The 15,177-nt window shown below is 44.2% G+C and overlaps 1 protein-coding gene across 14 annotated transcripts in view; it reads left to right on the forward strand.

Moving 5' to 3' along the window:
* The first annotated feature begins 2,857 nt into the window (after positions 1-2,857).
* Positions 2,858-15,177, forward strand: part of ppfia2 (PTPRF interacting protein alpha 2) — a 126,275-nt gene continuing 113,955 nt past the window's right edge. For 13 of the 14 annotated variants that reach the window (XR_004213137.1, XM_031858983.1, XM_031858984.1 and 10 more), the window contains exons 1-2: positions 2,858-3,246; positions 12,172-12,424. Coding sequence is in view for 12 of the 14 variants with exons in the window: in XM_031858983.1 (XP_031714843.1) it covers positions 12,179-12,424 (246 nt within the window). In the remaining 2 variants the exon portion in view is untranslated. Of the gene's footprint in view, positions 3,247-12,171; positions 12,425-15,177 lie in introns of those variants that run through there. The other variant, XM_031858995.1, reaches the window with a different exon arrangement.

The raw sequence follows: 15,177 nt of genomic DNA on the forward strand, positions 1-15,177 counted from the left end.
GTCTGCACATGTAGGGAGAGACAGAGGCAGTGTCGAGGCAAAGTAAACCTTCACACTGAAGATTGATAAAGGATGCAGTCATGGCAGGTTTGCGTGGCAACTTTTCACTGATTCTATTATTTTTTTTGACTAATAAAATTCAAAAAGTGACAGAGGCCCATCTGTTAGGAAAAAGTGGCGTCTTCAAAATGTCTGTTTTTGTCCGACCAAAAGTCCCAAACGCAAGAATATTGAGTTTACACTCGCACTTGAGAAAGTGAAACCAAAATATGTATGTTTGTTTTGTCAGGAATTTTGGCACAAACGGATGCAGACGAATGTGAAACAGCATAAATGAAAACTATTAGTTACGAAGGAAGAAAGTGTTAACAATAAGTAAGTAAAAACAAAGAAATGACAATGTATGCCAATCAACCAGTTAATCCTTAGTTGTTTATTCCACTAATTGATTATCTTACAATGAGCTAAACTGTATTTTATTTGATGACTGCAGCCTGTGTTTAATTTGGCAGTTGACTGTGTTGGCATGACCAAAAGACTTTGGTATTATCCTTTTGCACATGTGGGTTTTTTAGGAAGGGATCACTGGTTCAGACTGACATCATATTGTGGCCACAAAAAGGTCAAAACTGATCTGAACTGAACTTTTACATCTGTCCCGTTCCTGTGGGCAAGTTTGCTGCAATAAGAACTGTTATACTCACTTATCTCCAACTGCAGAGACACAGCGCACACACTCATTTATGCCGTTTAAAAAAACAAAACGCGTCTTATAAATTGAAATAATACCGGGCTGCTCGGTGACATCCAGACACAACTTATTCTAGTTCTTTAATATTTGATGAGCAGAAAAAGGGTGTTGTTCTTTCAGTGATCACACTCTTGCAGAGTAAGGTAATATTTCACTGCGGGTCGATGGCTGAGTCGTACAGAACGACATTAATGTTGTGTAATTTTGCCCAAAGTGACCATTAGAGTAACTAAATCATGTAACATTCAACTTAATTTAATATAAAGAAGCAATGAGAAGGAGGAAGCACCAGTGTTTGTTCCTTAGTTTATTATAACTTTTAAACATTCTGAGCGTTCAACCTGTTTCCTCAATCACAAGAAAACCTAACAAACTCCCAGAGAGGACACTGATTCACCTTAAGGACAAGATTCAGTATGGACACATCAGCTGGAGATATTTCAGCGTCTAGACGGAAAGGATGGAATGATTCAGAGCCGCTGTCAAAATCTTCTCCATGAATGAAAATATGCGCGATTAGTCATCTCTAGCTTTAACTGCAGAACGGCCTCCTCAGAATGTTTTTTTTTTTTTTTTTTTACACCAAATTTATCAAAAGAAAATAAAGCAGAAATAATAGCATTTACTCCTTGACTAGGATAACAAATTGTCTTTCATTGCCTCTTGGAGGGAGAGTGGCTCCAGATGCTGGATGTCCACTGACAGCACAGTGTTTCAAGAACAGCTGTTATTACGAGCAATATTTATTGATGAAAATGCGAGGTTGAATTTATTAGCTTTTCATTCAGTCTTTGCACTTGTCTGCTGGACAACAATGACTCACAGGTTTCCCTCTCGGCTACAACAGATGGCCAAAAGTACGTGGACACCCAGACACCACACACAAATGTGATCAAAATCATGGGCACTAATCTACGACAGCCTTGGTAGTTGCACAGCCTGTTATTTACGATGGAGTGTGATTGTTTCCCCCCCGCATCCCGCCCTACTCTACCTCTGATTGGCTCTTACTTGTTGCCTCCTTTGGAGGATTTGTTAAGTTTATTGCACATGAACAAGATTGGTGGAAGGTTGGTGGGGATATTGACTCCAGATGTGGATGGTTTCAGGAACTATTTTCTTCCAACCGTAGTTCCTACTTGAAACTGCTCACAACAAGCTCTGTGGATTATCTTGAGTAACCAGATTTCTGCATAAAGACGATGCCGTTAGGTTTTTCAAATGTCATTTGGCTCTTTGAGCACCACAAGCCGAGTGCCATTATGTTCCATTATATTGGGGCGAAGGCAGACATCTCTATGGCCGATATCTCTGAAACTAGGCAACTCACACCAAAACAAACTTGATTGATCAATATCACGACAGATAAGAGGAAAAATATGTATTTTTGATTTTGGGCTGAACTGTACCTTTAACCATAATGTTGATACGGCACACTGATTACCAAGACATTTAAAAAATGGCACAATGTCCTATATTTATTACATCAAGAAACATCTGCAATTCACTAAGCTCCTGTCACAATATCTTGAACAAAATCCTATTAAAAAAGAGTCAACAAATCAGATTCTATTTGAGGATGTTATTGTCTATGAGGACTGGACTATAATTACACAATCAGAAGTGAGCCGAGGGATTTCTTTCATTCCCAAATTATCTGGAGGAACACGAGACAATAAATGCAACTGTCAGCGACCCAGAACAATCCTAAATACTTGTATATTTGTAACTCGGCAGAGACCATGTGTGAGACAGGAGAAGGTGAGAGTAGCTTCAAGTGGCTGCTGCTTCACCGACACTGGAAGCAACCGGATGTAAAATCGTGACCTTATTGGTCCATGAGCAGGAAGTCATTTTAAGTCAGGATAAGGAGATTATTTTTAGTTTTTGCTTTTTAAAGCAAATATCGAGGTACTTTTATTATATTATTTCTAATTTTAGAATTCTCAAATTTGGAGAAATACTGGAGGACAATCTCTTTTATTATTACTACTTGTTCTTATTATTAGCATTATTATGTCTACACACACACACACACACACAGAGGAGGGAGGGAGGGAGAATTGCACAACTGCAACTTTAAGACTCCACACTGCTCCCCTCCGCCAGCTCCGACAATGGTATTTTCCAGCTCCGCTTATCACAGCAGTATTTGTACCATGCCATCATTTCTTAACCGGTGTGTGTGTGTGTGTATGTGTTAGCGCGCGCGTGTGTGTGTGTGTGTATGTGTGTGAAAGCAGCCCCGGAAATCAAATGTCATTACCCGACGCGGCTAATTTGGCGATCATCCCTGCTCTTTTGCGTTTGGACAATGCCAGCGGCGGGGACCAGCCGCACCTTGACGATCGGATCCTCGGCGTCGCCGCTCGCTCGCGCTGAAGAAGCCTCCTAGGATTGTCCGCTGGATGGTAGAAGCTACACAGCCTGCAGAGACCGCAGTTGTCACTGATCCGCCGCCGGCAGAGCCTCCGCTCACAGTAAAGGAATACATTGTGAGTATGCACACTGTTGCCGCCGGTGTCGCGGTGACCTACATTGCCCTCTTCCAAGGTGATTTTTCCGCGGTGCCCTCATCCTCATCCTCGGCTCTGGTGTGGTGATGTTGGAGGAGCAGGAGGCTCCTCGTGTGGATGGATGGTGCATTTAACCTGAATATTTCCTGTGTGTGTGTGTGTGTGTGTGTGTGTGTGAGTGTGTGGTTGACATTGTGGGGGCTTTGCAGGGGAAAAGAAACACGGCTGGCTGTCACAGTGGAGAGACAGAGGAGAGAGTTAAGGGGGGTGGTGCAGACAGAGAGGCTGGCATGATGTAATGCACTTGAGACAATAGCCAAGGATTCTCCCCAATTATCATTTCAGAGAGTGAGGAGGAGACGTTACAGACCTGATCAGCGCCGCAGTCAGGCGCCTCGTGTGTGTCTCATAACAGCAAAAAGAGAAGCTGTCAGGGGGAACAGCTGCCCCTCCTATAAACAATATTATTACCGGCTATTACAGAGATGCAAGCAGGGAGAGAGCATGAGAAGCCTCTCTGTCATCCATTCCCCATCTCCCACCCTTTCACACACACACACACACTTACACATGCTAGTGTACATGAATGAATGAATGAATGAAAAAGGCACACACACACACACACATGCCGGCTTAATTTGACGCTAGAAGGTTAACCGCCTGCAGGCGAAGCTGTGATCCTCCTTCCCCATCTTGCAAAAATAATATTAACATTAGCCCACCTTGACAATAGAGGAACATGGCACTAGCGGGATGCTTAATTTAACGGTTCTGCACTAAGAGTGTGACTTTCCAGTGATGCGCTGCCTAATATGTCTGGTGTGCAGACAAAAGCTTTTACTGCCCCGAGGTGTCAGGCAGAGGGGGTGGCTACCTGTGGCAGGAGCTTTTATGTCCCTACACAAGGACAGGTTTGACTTCAGCCAAACCCTCCATAATGAGGGAGGTAGGATTCAGTCGAATGCAGGCGGCACGGTTCAAATCCGTTACAACCTGCAGCTTTATTGCTTTTTTTTTTTTTTTTTTTGTAGTTGTGTGCTCACCTCGATCTGTGCTCTTATTCAATCTCTATCGATTGATGGTTTGCATGACCTTGCTGCAGGGGATTGTGGGCGATGTTGGAGGCTCCACGCCGTCCTTTCATGTGCATGCAGACTTATTATCAGCTGAACACACAGCCAATGAAACGCACATCAGAAGACGCACACACACACACACACACACAGAGCCTCCCTCTCACAGATGCTCCACATAGGTAGAGGTAAAGCGCACTCAGACATATGGACACACACACACACACACACACACACACACACACACACACACTTGATGCACAGCCTGCTCTCCCTTTTCCCTCCTCCCTAATGGCAGCAGGCTGGGTGTAACTCTACACCCGCGCCATCCTCTTCATCCCATCTCTGTCTCATTCAGGTTTTTACCGCTCAGTGTGTCAGTGTTCACACGAGGATGTCCGTCACGGCAGAATACACGAAACTGTAATTCGTGGTAGAATTTGCTAATGCGGAAGCTAATCTTCATGTACTTTTTCCCCCCCCCCGACTAATCTCTATTAATGTTCTGCTGTGTGGATCTCATCATGTCGTTTGTGATTTGGGCTGATGATAACTGATCTTCAAGGGATCAAAGCAACAGTTGTTGGTAGATGTCGGGTCCAGGAGGGTGACCGTAAATCTCAATGTAGAGAGGCACATGACATTATATTGATGAAACTACATAACATAGATAGATTGGAGGGTTAGGTGTACAATGTGGCATTAATTTACATGTGGTGTGTTTTCAGATTGTTGTGGTATATAAAAATATAATATGATGAAAACATAGGCTCCTGCACACTGGCAATAATTAAGGTTGATCGAAATAAAACCCTTTTACTTTGGAGAGAAGAATATCATTTTTAAAAAATATTTTCTTCTTCTTTTGATCAATAGACGTCGCCCTTGAATTATTTCATTGCCTTAAATCTTTTTCTCCGCCGGCTGCTTCTTTACCAGGTCTCTTTTCTACATGTGTGCTTATTATCACCTGCAAAATTAAACACCTGACAAAGGTCGTTGCACCAAAACCGATTATTTTTCACAACTTGACAATTTTTGTCACCTAATATTACCCAAATCTCTCTGAAAGGTTTCCCTACATGTGACGTCTAAATGTTTTTTTCTAAGAGCCTTCGGCACATTGCAGGAATATGATTCTTGCAGGGAATACTAAAATATTATTTCAAATATATTTGTATCTCTTTGCCGAGAAATAGTCAAATAACAATGGAATATTTTAGCCTTTGAACATCTCACCATGTCTTTGTTGTTTAGTGAACACCTTGGTGATGATGGTGTTCATATTTTCACTAAATCTAAGGCCCGCTCTGACAACTGTCAGTCCAATATTCACTCTCCTTTATAGCTCTGTTTTTGGTCTCATCCAAGTTCTAAGGGAAATATGTGTCTCTTAAGCTGCTAAATACAACATTTTGAAGATATAAGTATTTGCATCAAGACAATCACCATGTGTAACTTTGAATTTTACAGTTTAAAATGCAGCTCAAGGCGCAAAAACAGCCAAAAAGTCAAAGCTCCTGCCCTGCTTCAAACTAGTCACATGACATTGTGGCTCTCATGGCTTAATGGAACATTTTTTCTTGTCTTGCCAGAAGAACATGGCCAGTTGACATCACTCCTCCCGAGAGCCTTGCACTATATTGCATTGACCGAGATTTTCACCCAAACCACATCAACATCACTGTTCCTCATGCATGACTTGTTGCATCGCCCCGGAATGTAGACTGAGTGCCATTGTATGTCCCCGTGTGTCTGTGATTAAATAGAATAGACTTGAATCATAGTTTTCTTGGCAGGCGGTCTCTTGGTTGTAAGAAGTCTCTCTGGTGCAGGGAGCCATATGAATGGGATTTTTTTTTCAGCGCTTATGAGTGTGCCATGCAATCTGGTCCGTTCCATTCACAAAAATGCTGTGTCAAACTTTTCCCACCTGTCGGCCTGATACGGGATGCCAAAGTGGGGAAGAGCGGCATGCAACAGCTTTGCCATTACCCCTGCTCATCAATGCAGTCTGTAGACGCACTTTGCACTCACTTGCATGCCAAGAAATCAAACGCAGACATTATTTAAAAGTGGAATTTCCCAGTAGTCGGCTCCCCTGACGACCGCAAACCGACGTGTGTTATCAGCCTAGCGCTTCTGGTACTGATGTGAGGGAAGTGCATTATCATCAAAACAATTTGGTCTAACATTCTTATTCATGTTGCGAGGAATGAACCTAATGAGGTGTTACAAATGTTTGAAAAGTTGACCTCGCGTTTTATAAAAGATTGGTTTCTTAATGGGCTTTTTTCGGCCCAATTAGTTTTTTCTTTTCAACTAATTCCTAAATGATCATCTTGCCTAATGAGTTACATAGTTATGCATCCCATGCTTTAAACACACTGTTAAATAATGCTGGTTTTAATTTTAGCCGCCTCCAAACTCGGCTCAACAAGCTTACAGTAGTACGGCTTATCTCCAAAGCCACAGAGTGTCCGTGTTTAGTCCTCTGCTTGTTCTGCACTCGCTCGCTCCTCCGCATGTCTTTTGATGTTTCCCAGGTGGTGAATAGTGCTGAATTTGCCTCACATGGCCGTATATTGCTCGGGAGCGTAGCGCTGTTTGGTGTGCTGCTCCTTATCTACTCGCTCAATTGTTCCCCATTAATGAGATTAACTGAAGACATTCAGGAAATTAGCCGCAGTTTGCTGATTTGTTCTTCCCAAAATGGAGTGGCGAAAATGACATCTGTCCCATATAGCAGCTCCGGGCCTGCTTCTGTTTACCTCCAGGAACTCTCAAGCCAGGGGTTTGTGGTTCATTTTGTCGCGTTTGTCATTTTTAAATAAAGGAAACCATCTTAAAGATATCTTTGCACACGCTGCCTTCACCATGGTGATGGTTAATAAAAAAGGCAGACATTAATCGCAGGTCTGCGACGAGACATGAACTCTGGTCTCCTGCATGAAAGTCACGTATGCTCATAGACTGTGAATAAGAAATGGAAGTTGTCACCGTGAGGTCGCCCATCGGTTTGTTGGCTACCGTTTCGAAGCTTTGAGTTTGGCATTTTGGCCGTCGCCGTCTTTGTTTTTTAGAACCAGAAGTGAGGGTGAAGCTAAGTGTAACTGAAAGCTGAAGACATTTTTAGGTGACCAAAATGTTGCAACTAACTGTCATCAACTGAAAACACACCGTGAAAGGGTTAACGTTCTAAGAAGAAACATAAACAACTCCCAGATCGGACAACGCAATGCCAGCGACCTGTCAATCACTGTGTAGCCCCGCCCTAAAGCATACCCTGCCTTGTGGTCTATTTGACTCTAAATGGACCATAATGTACTAAATGAACATCATGTTGTATTGAAGAAGACTTGAAACTAGAGATTGAGACCATGAACTCATGTTTACAATGTTTACTGAGGTAATAAATCAAGAGAGAAGTAGAGTCATATTCTCATAGACTTCTATACAACCAGCAACCAGAGGAGCTGCCCCCTGATGGCCACTAGTTAAAACCACTATTTCCTGCATTTGCACTAAAACCTGACACTGAATGTCAATGATGAGGTTGTCCAATATAGATTAGTGAGATTAGTAATTAGTGATACTGGGCTGCAGCAGTTAACCACTGTGGCTTTTAGATTGGGTCTCACAAGGTCCTGGAAAATACCCCCAAAAGAACCGTAACTGTTAAGGTTTCGCTGTAATCTTCTCATCAATTATACATGTCGGGCATTGCTTCCGCCTTTCTTTAGGTTGTGAGATTGTCCGGCAACTTCCTGCTGCCAGCTAGACCTCAGCCTGGAGCCAGGTGTCTGAGCTCGGAAGAGGCTGCTCGGTGGAAGAAAAAAGGGACTCTAGATTTGTTGCACTGATTGGGAAGAAAACCTCACTCCTACCCCGCTGAATAATTCATTGATTGGCATATGGCATGGAGAGAAAAGCCCAATGATCCCTGCCTGTCTGTCTGTGTGCATTTCTTATTGCATCTGTGGCCCACAATGTGTTCAATTGAGCGCATTGCTGTTCCACCCTCCCGTGATTCCTGCATAATTTCCGACTCGCATTAAACATCTTTAACCAGCCGCACTAAATTCACTCACTTAAGCTTCCTCTTGTTTGTACATTTCCTACTCAATTGATACAAATACCAATTTCTCTCCGCGAGTATCATTCTGACAGATAAGATCCTACATGTTCAACGTTAGACATGCATTTATGCTAAGCCGAAGTCTGACACGCTAGTCGGGGCAGATTTCCTGCTGTGCGTTATCATAATGTGCCATGATGTTGCGTCGCAGAGACAATGTGCGTAAAGAAAGACTCTCCGTCAGTCGTCGGCCTGTTGCAGGCGCTATGAATATCTGTAGCCCAAATAGCGGCCTTAATGAGGGTCAAATTGGCTGTTCAGCTGTGAGGAAGTGGTGTTGTCACTGCTAGCGAGCGCAATCGAGACGACATCTGCATCCCAGCTGGCAAATAGAGCTCTCAGACCATGTATACTTCACACTGACCACTGTGGCTGATTAGTGTTTATCTATCCAAGAGGATCACACTAGCTCTTACCTGTCATCACTACTGCCGGCCTGCTTCACTCTGGAGAGAAGCTAATGACTTGCTGCTCAAACATGCTCGCCGCTGACAGTTTATGGCAAATATTGAGCAGCAGAGGAGCAGAATTTCCCCACAAAAAGAGGATGTTTAAAGAAAAAAGAAGTGGCTGTTTTATCGCTGCATTTTGCTTCAAGGCTCTGCAGACGAGACACATTTCTCTGTCGAAGGAGACGGGCCAGATGCCTATTTGAATGACACAATTAAGCGGATGAATGTTTAGTTGAGGGATATGGTTTGCTTTCGGTGTTCAGGACGGCCGCTTAATACGTCTAAGGGCGCAGATGAAAGCAGATCAGGCGGTGCACTTTCCCTCCGTGTCTATTGATTTTTCATAGACAGTAAAAAATGATTTGAGGGGCAGTCACGGCAAGATCAAAGCGTAAGGTGCAGGAATGGGACAAAAGGGGTTTGCACGTGGCATGAAGCAGAAAAAACATCCTCAATACACTTTGCTTTCCGCACAGCTTAAAGGAGAAATAAAACGCCAATAAGCAACTAAAGTGTGCCTGGCGTTTCAGGGCCTATTTGTTGGTTCGTTGTGGAGACCACAGTGAAATGTGGGAGACGTTCTGACCGCTGTTAGAGATCCCAAGTAAACGGGTAGATTTTAGAATTGACTCCTCAGAATGTGGCAAGTATGAGCTGCCATTTTGCCTTTCGTAGCTGCCATTTTGCCGAACAGGCAGAGAAATGAATTTCTCATGTCTCATTAATGATTTCCATATACATTGTAGGGAAGCGCTAACTTCAGTAGGCATATACAAGTCAGCTTGATGGAAAGTGGGAATTGCACAAAAGTGCCTCAGAAAAACAACTTCATATATATGAAAAAGTATGACCTGAGATCAGATTTTAACAAGCAACGCAAACATGTACAATCAACGTTAATACTTTTTGCCTGAAGTCTGTTTTGATAACCGCTGCCAGATGCCATATTCGTATGGATTTTAAAATGCAACCGGCACCTTCCTATCTGCGCTCAACTAACGCATTGAGCCAGAGTCGGGGGGTAAATCACTACCTTCTACTTAAAATGCACCACCGGTATCCCGGTCTGTCTGCCGGCTGGCCTGCTCTCCAAGCGAAAGGCTGGCATGTGCGGAGTGTCCAGCCAAGCAGCGCACAGGCCCGGTCTCTCAGGTCTAAACGGCAGCGGATGGTGGCTGAATGGTGAACTGGTGAGAGTCTGGCTGGGTGCCTGGGGGACGGTTTGGGAGAGCCCGTCTTACTGCCAGAACATGCTAGGACACAGACCTGCCATTATAACCCACCCAGAGGGGACCACGTCTGGGCAGTGGGATATTGAAAGCTCACTGAGTAAACCTGGCCAGGGGGTCAACACACTGAGTAACTGCTGTTAAGATTAAATGGAAGTGATTAACCTGTAGGCTATTGTTAGGCTTTTGGATTATTGTTTGTATATGAAGCACCTCACACCTTTTTATATTTTCATTTTTGTGGAAGACTATACAAAAATGTTTGGCTGTGTAATTAACATTAGTTTAAAGCATCAATCATGCTTGTTCCAGAGGGCCTGAACGAAAATGACTGGGGTCAACTCAGAAATGTCCAAACATTACATTAATACGTATATATTTTTTTATCTCTGCATACAGTGGAGAGATTGGGTCAAGAGGCAGTTAGCCTAGCTTAGCTTGTGCTGAAAGCAAGGGGAAATGGCTAGCCCAGCTTTGTCCCTTTTTGTTAACTTCAAAGCTGTCATATTCACATATTAAATGTTGTATTTTACACGTGTAATAAGAAAGAGAGACACTGTAATGTCATGAACAGTTAGCTCGTCAGTAATGTACCAAACGGCTGCGTCCAGTCAGTGTAAATGCAGGAAGTGAGAAGACCCTCTGCTAGGATGCTAGCTTTGCACAATTTTCATGCTTTGTGTTTACCTCACCTCGGTAAATATTTCCAACAAATGGTTATTTGCAGCTTAGCTTAGCTTGCTTCATCACATGACTGACGTGTGACGACGCAAACCTGGCTCCAGCTCATGAGCCATCTTATCGATTAGGATGACTCCGGAGGCTTTCTGCAGTCCCTCAGGGAAACTGGAGTATGGTCTCGCTTATCCACTATTGCATAGATGCGGTGTATTATGCAACTCGATCTGGTTCTGGATCGTTAAACGGCACAAGCGTGAAATCTAGGGCAGAACGCCCAGCCTTCCAAGACGTCTCTGCAGCTCCGAAAGCGCCGGGGTGACGCTGAGCCGAGCACCAACTGTGTCGGGCCCAGTCACACACTCACAGCCATGCAGACAGAAATAGTGGATGGTAGACACTGATGTGGACACACACTACTTTTGCTATAAATGTTAAGATCCTTGCAATCCTAATTCTAACTTTAAGCCTGAATCTAATCAAGATATTGAGGTTGCTTTGGTACAAATAGAAAAACACCTAAACAAGACATTTTTTTGTAGTTTGATTTAGATTGTATATACTTAAGAAGTTTAACATCTGCGGCTCCTAAACCTGCGAGTCCAAGAGAGGTTTGTTTATTTGACCAGTTTTATTGACCTCGCAATGAACTGGTGAGCTGTCGGTCAATCAACACAATGCATGGTGGGATACGTGCAGCCCGCTGTAACCCTGAAGTGGAATGTGTTGAAACCTAATTCCCAGCTCAGAAAATGCAGAACGATGCACCCTGCAGTTCCGTCATTTGTTTGCAGTGCATGGCGCCATTTATTCTGAAAGGGTTGCCGTTATATTGCTTCTGGCACCTTATGATAGCAAAGCTAAAGAGTGTCCTCCTTCATTTGATTCAACTGCTTCAGGTATGACCCGAGGGAATTGATATTTATTGAAATTGAATATTTATTATGCGATGCTGTCTCTTGCTGTTCAGATTTTACTTTTTTGTTGAGCGATTGAGTTGGTGGATTGCTTCAGATTGAGACTAACAAATGGAGGTTCATTTCCTCAAGCGGGGTCAACGGAAAAGGAAAGAGTGTAGCAGGAAGTTACCTTAAAGATACAAGCATCTCGCCAGTTGTAATGCTTTATATAATATATATATGTGTGTATATATATATAGCTACCCTCTTGAGAGAGGAAATTCCATCAAGGTCAATGGTCTAGCAATTGATCTGTATGCAAATCAACACAACATGCTGCTGAATTCAACACTACCTTTTCACTCGTCACACCGCACCACCGTCTTCATTTCCTGTCGAAACTCTGTCTAATCTCCGATCTCCCTCTCGTCCCAGCGCCAAGATGATGTGCGAGGTGATGCCCACCATCAGCGAGGACACGGCGCTGAGCCAGCGCGGCTCTCAGAGCACCTCGGACCCGGACTCCCACTTTGAGCAGCTGATGGTCAACATGCTGGACGAGCGGGACCGGCTGCTGGACACGCTGAGGGAGACCCAGGAGAGCCTCGGCCTGTCCCAGCAGCACCTTCAGGACGTCGTCTACGACCGCGACTCTCTGCAGCGCCAGCTCACCTCCGCCCTGCCACAGGTAAGCCATGGCGATGATTCCGACGTGTCATTTTTGCTTTTACTGACATGCAACAAAGGTCCGTGGCTGGAATTGAAACCTGATGTCACGTTCATATGTTGTGTGTGACGTGACTTCTAGGCCACCAGGTTGCCCGGCTCTGACCTAGTCTATCTGTGTGGGTCCAATTTGCCACGAATATTTTTGTAGTTTACGATAAAAGTGTTGTATAAAATAGCTTTTACGCAAGAGTTTAGCCACAGTATATGTAAACTCTTCAGTACAAAGGTGGAACGTCATAGCTTAGCCAATGGGACATTAGCAATAAGTGTGCAAGAGAGTTTTTGGTAGTTGCCAGGCCTGTTATTTACGGTAGTTTTATTGGGGTAAAAGGTTGCTGACCCCTTCTTTAGTCTCTGGTTGCACACAGTGTTTGGTTCTATCGCTTTGTTCTCATTTGAATTCCTAGAAACCCTTTCACCGGATGAACCACAACTAAATATATTCTTCCCCAGCCGCCAGTATCCTTTAAACTTTGAGGTAATCTTGCGGTACACCAGTTCATTATTGTTCAATGAATATGGCACAAACATTGTGTTTTCCACGAACTCGGGGTCTCTCGCTATGTAACTCCAAATTCCAAAAGAAATCATGCAATAAAGTTTATGGTTCACGGGGATATCAAGACAGTGGTACCGTTTGCATCAATTTAAACACATCTAATTACCAGTTACACTCCCGTTGCATAATGATGGTGTATTAAAGCTCTGGATAAAGCATAATGTGTGCTTTTGTTTTTTAGTCTTTTTCAACCCAAATGTCACATTTTAGACTTCCCCAAACAAAACCTGATTTAAAATCCCAGTCATAATTCATAGTCGGGGTGAAGTCAACCGTGTCGGTCATGTGACACTGCAGGTTTTGCCTTTTTGTCTGCAGTCAAATCAGTGAAACGTGACGGAAACATTCAGCTCGATGTTTTGGTGCGGATTGTTAATTTTTGTAGCGATATGTGAAAAAAGAAAAAATCGTCGGTAAAGAGTCCACACAGTAAGCGGAGATTAGCACTTTCTGAAAGTGTGCCAGTAATTCTAGTCACACGCTCTCCCCAGCCTCCTTCCAGAGGGCTCTGGAGGTTTGCTGGTGCTGGTGGGAAGAGAAGGACTTTGTTCTGTAGCACAGTAATCCGCATGGTTCCAGAGACACAGGCGAGGCACTTTGCTTTGGCGTGATCTCACATTACAGCTTTAAAGAGGTTCGCAGTGTTAAACGATACCTCATATTTTCAATGAATCCAGCCAGAATTTCAATGTTTGCTCTTTTTTTTTTTTTTTTTTTCTTCCCGTGGCTATAAGAAGTACTTGCAGCTCTTTGTTGTGACGTGCGAAACAGATCGCTGGGTGTCGGGATGCTATAAATATGCCTTTTGCTAGGTTTTCCACTCGGATTCGTCTCAGACTGGAGGTCTGAACTCGGGGTTATGCAGCTCATGCTTTAGCCTCGGGGCTTCTATCCTCCTCAGAAGTTACACAGTGGACATAATATACAGTTGAGCGGTACGAGGGAAAATAATGGAAAACTTAAACACTTTAAAATACTGTTTATAGATGGTACACACAGAATAAAACCGAGCAGGGGTGTCGTAGCGAGGGGAAAAGTGTGACTGACTACCCAGAGGCCCCAATCGTGGGGGTGGGGGGCATGTATAGGGCCCGGAATTTTGTGCGACACCAATCACACCTCTCTTATTTGAATGCACGTCTTTCCCCATTCTTGTTGAAATAGCAAATTTGAGTCTCTCTTGCCCAAAAATTCCCACCGCTTCATTTTCCCAGAGAGAGCGTCCAGGGCTGCCAAAGCGAAATAACATTTCCATTATCAGACGTACTCACTGTTATCCACCCGGCAGTGAAGGCTCCGTGGTGGCGCTGTGGTGATGTATGGGGTTGTCATTGTGTAATGACAGAGCTGACATATAGTGTTCTGGTGCCTTTCCTCACACCCGGCTTAAATTAGATGTCACTCCGAGGGCGGCGATCAGGATCCTCCCATCGCCGTCCTGGCACAAACGATTCCATGAATTAATCCGATGGCATCTCATTGGCCCGCATGATATCAACATCACTCTTTAACGGTTTATGAAGAGGTTTGTTAGAGCTCTGTAATTACACCGAGGCATTTAGCTGAGGGAGAAGTGGCCCTGTTGTGCCTCTGTTTAATATGTGGCAGATAAGAGGTTGTGCTTGCAGCTCGGACAATACGAACAAGCTTATTTCACAGAGGCCACCGTCACCTTTGTGCTGGTGTGTTGTGAATTTCTGTGGCTGTGATGATTTTACTGCATCTGACACCTCTTATTAAAACGAAATGAAAAGAATAAATAAAAAAAGACGGGGGCCTCTTTAGCACAGATGTAATTTTGCAGCGACTTAAGGGGGGCCGGCAGTGTGGAACGTTTCTCAGAGAATCATGTAGTGGGATTCTTAAAGAGGGCAATAGATAGCTCCCAGGTCTCTCTCCTCTCGGTGTGTGTGTGATTTGCAGAGGAGGTGGCGGATGGGAGGAGAGAGGCAGCAGAGCTTCAGAAGACAGAAGTGGCCTCATTTGGGGCGATAGGCAGGCTGTGAATGTGTCTTTACTGATATCACTCCTCTGTTCCTGAAGCCTGCAGCACTGGCAGGATTAGGCGTTGGCCCACCACAGACTTCCCTCCCTCTTGTCTCCCCCCCCCCCCCCCCCCCCCCCCCCCCCCCTCCCCCCTCCGCCCCCCCTTC

The sequence above is a fragment of the Anarrhichthys ocellatus genome, unplaced genomic scaffold (assembly GCF_004355925.1).
Source record: "Anarrhichthys ocellatus isolate YVR2014 unplaced genomic scaffold, GSC_Weel_1.0 scaffold21, whole genome shotgun sequence".
Classification (NCBI taxonomy): Eukaryota; Metazoa; Chordata; class Actinopteri; order Perciformes; family Anarhichadidae; genus Anarrhichthys; species Anarrhichthys ocellatus.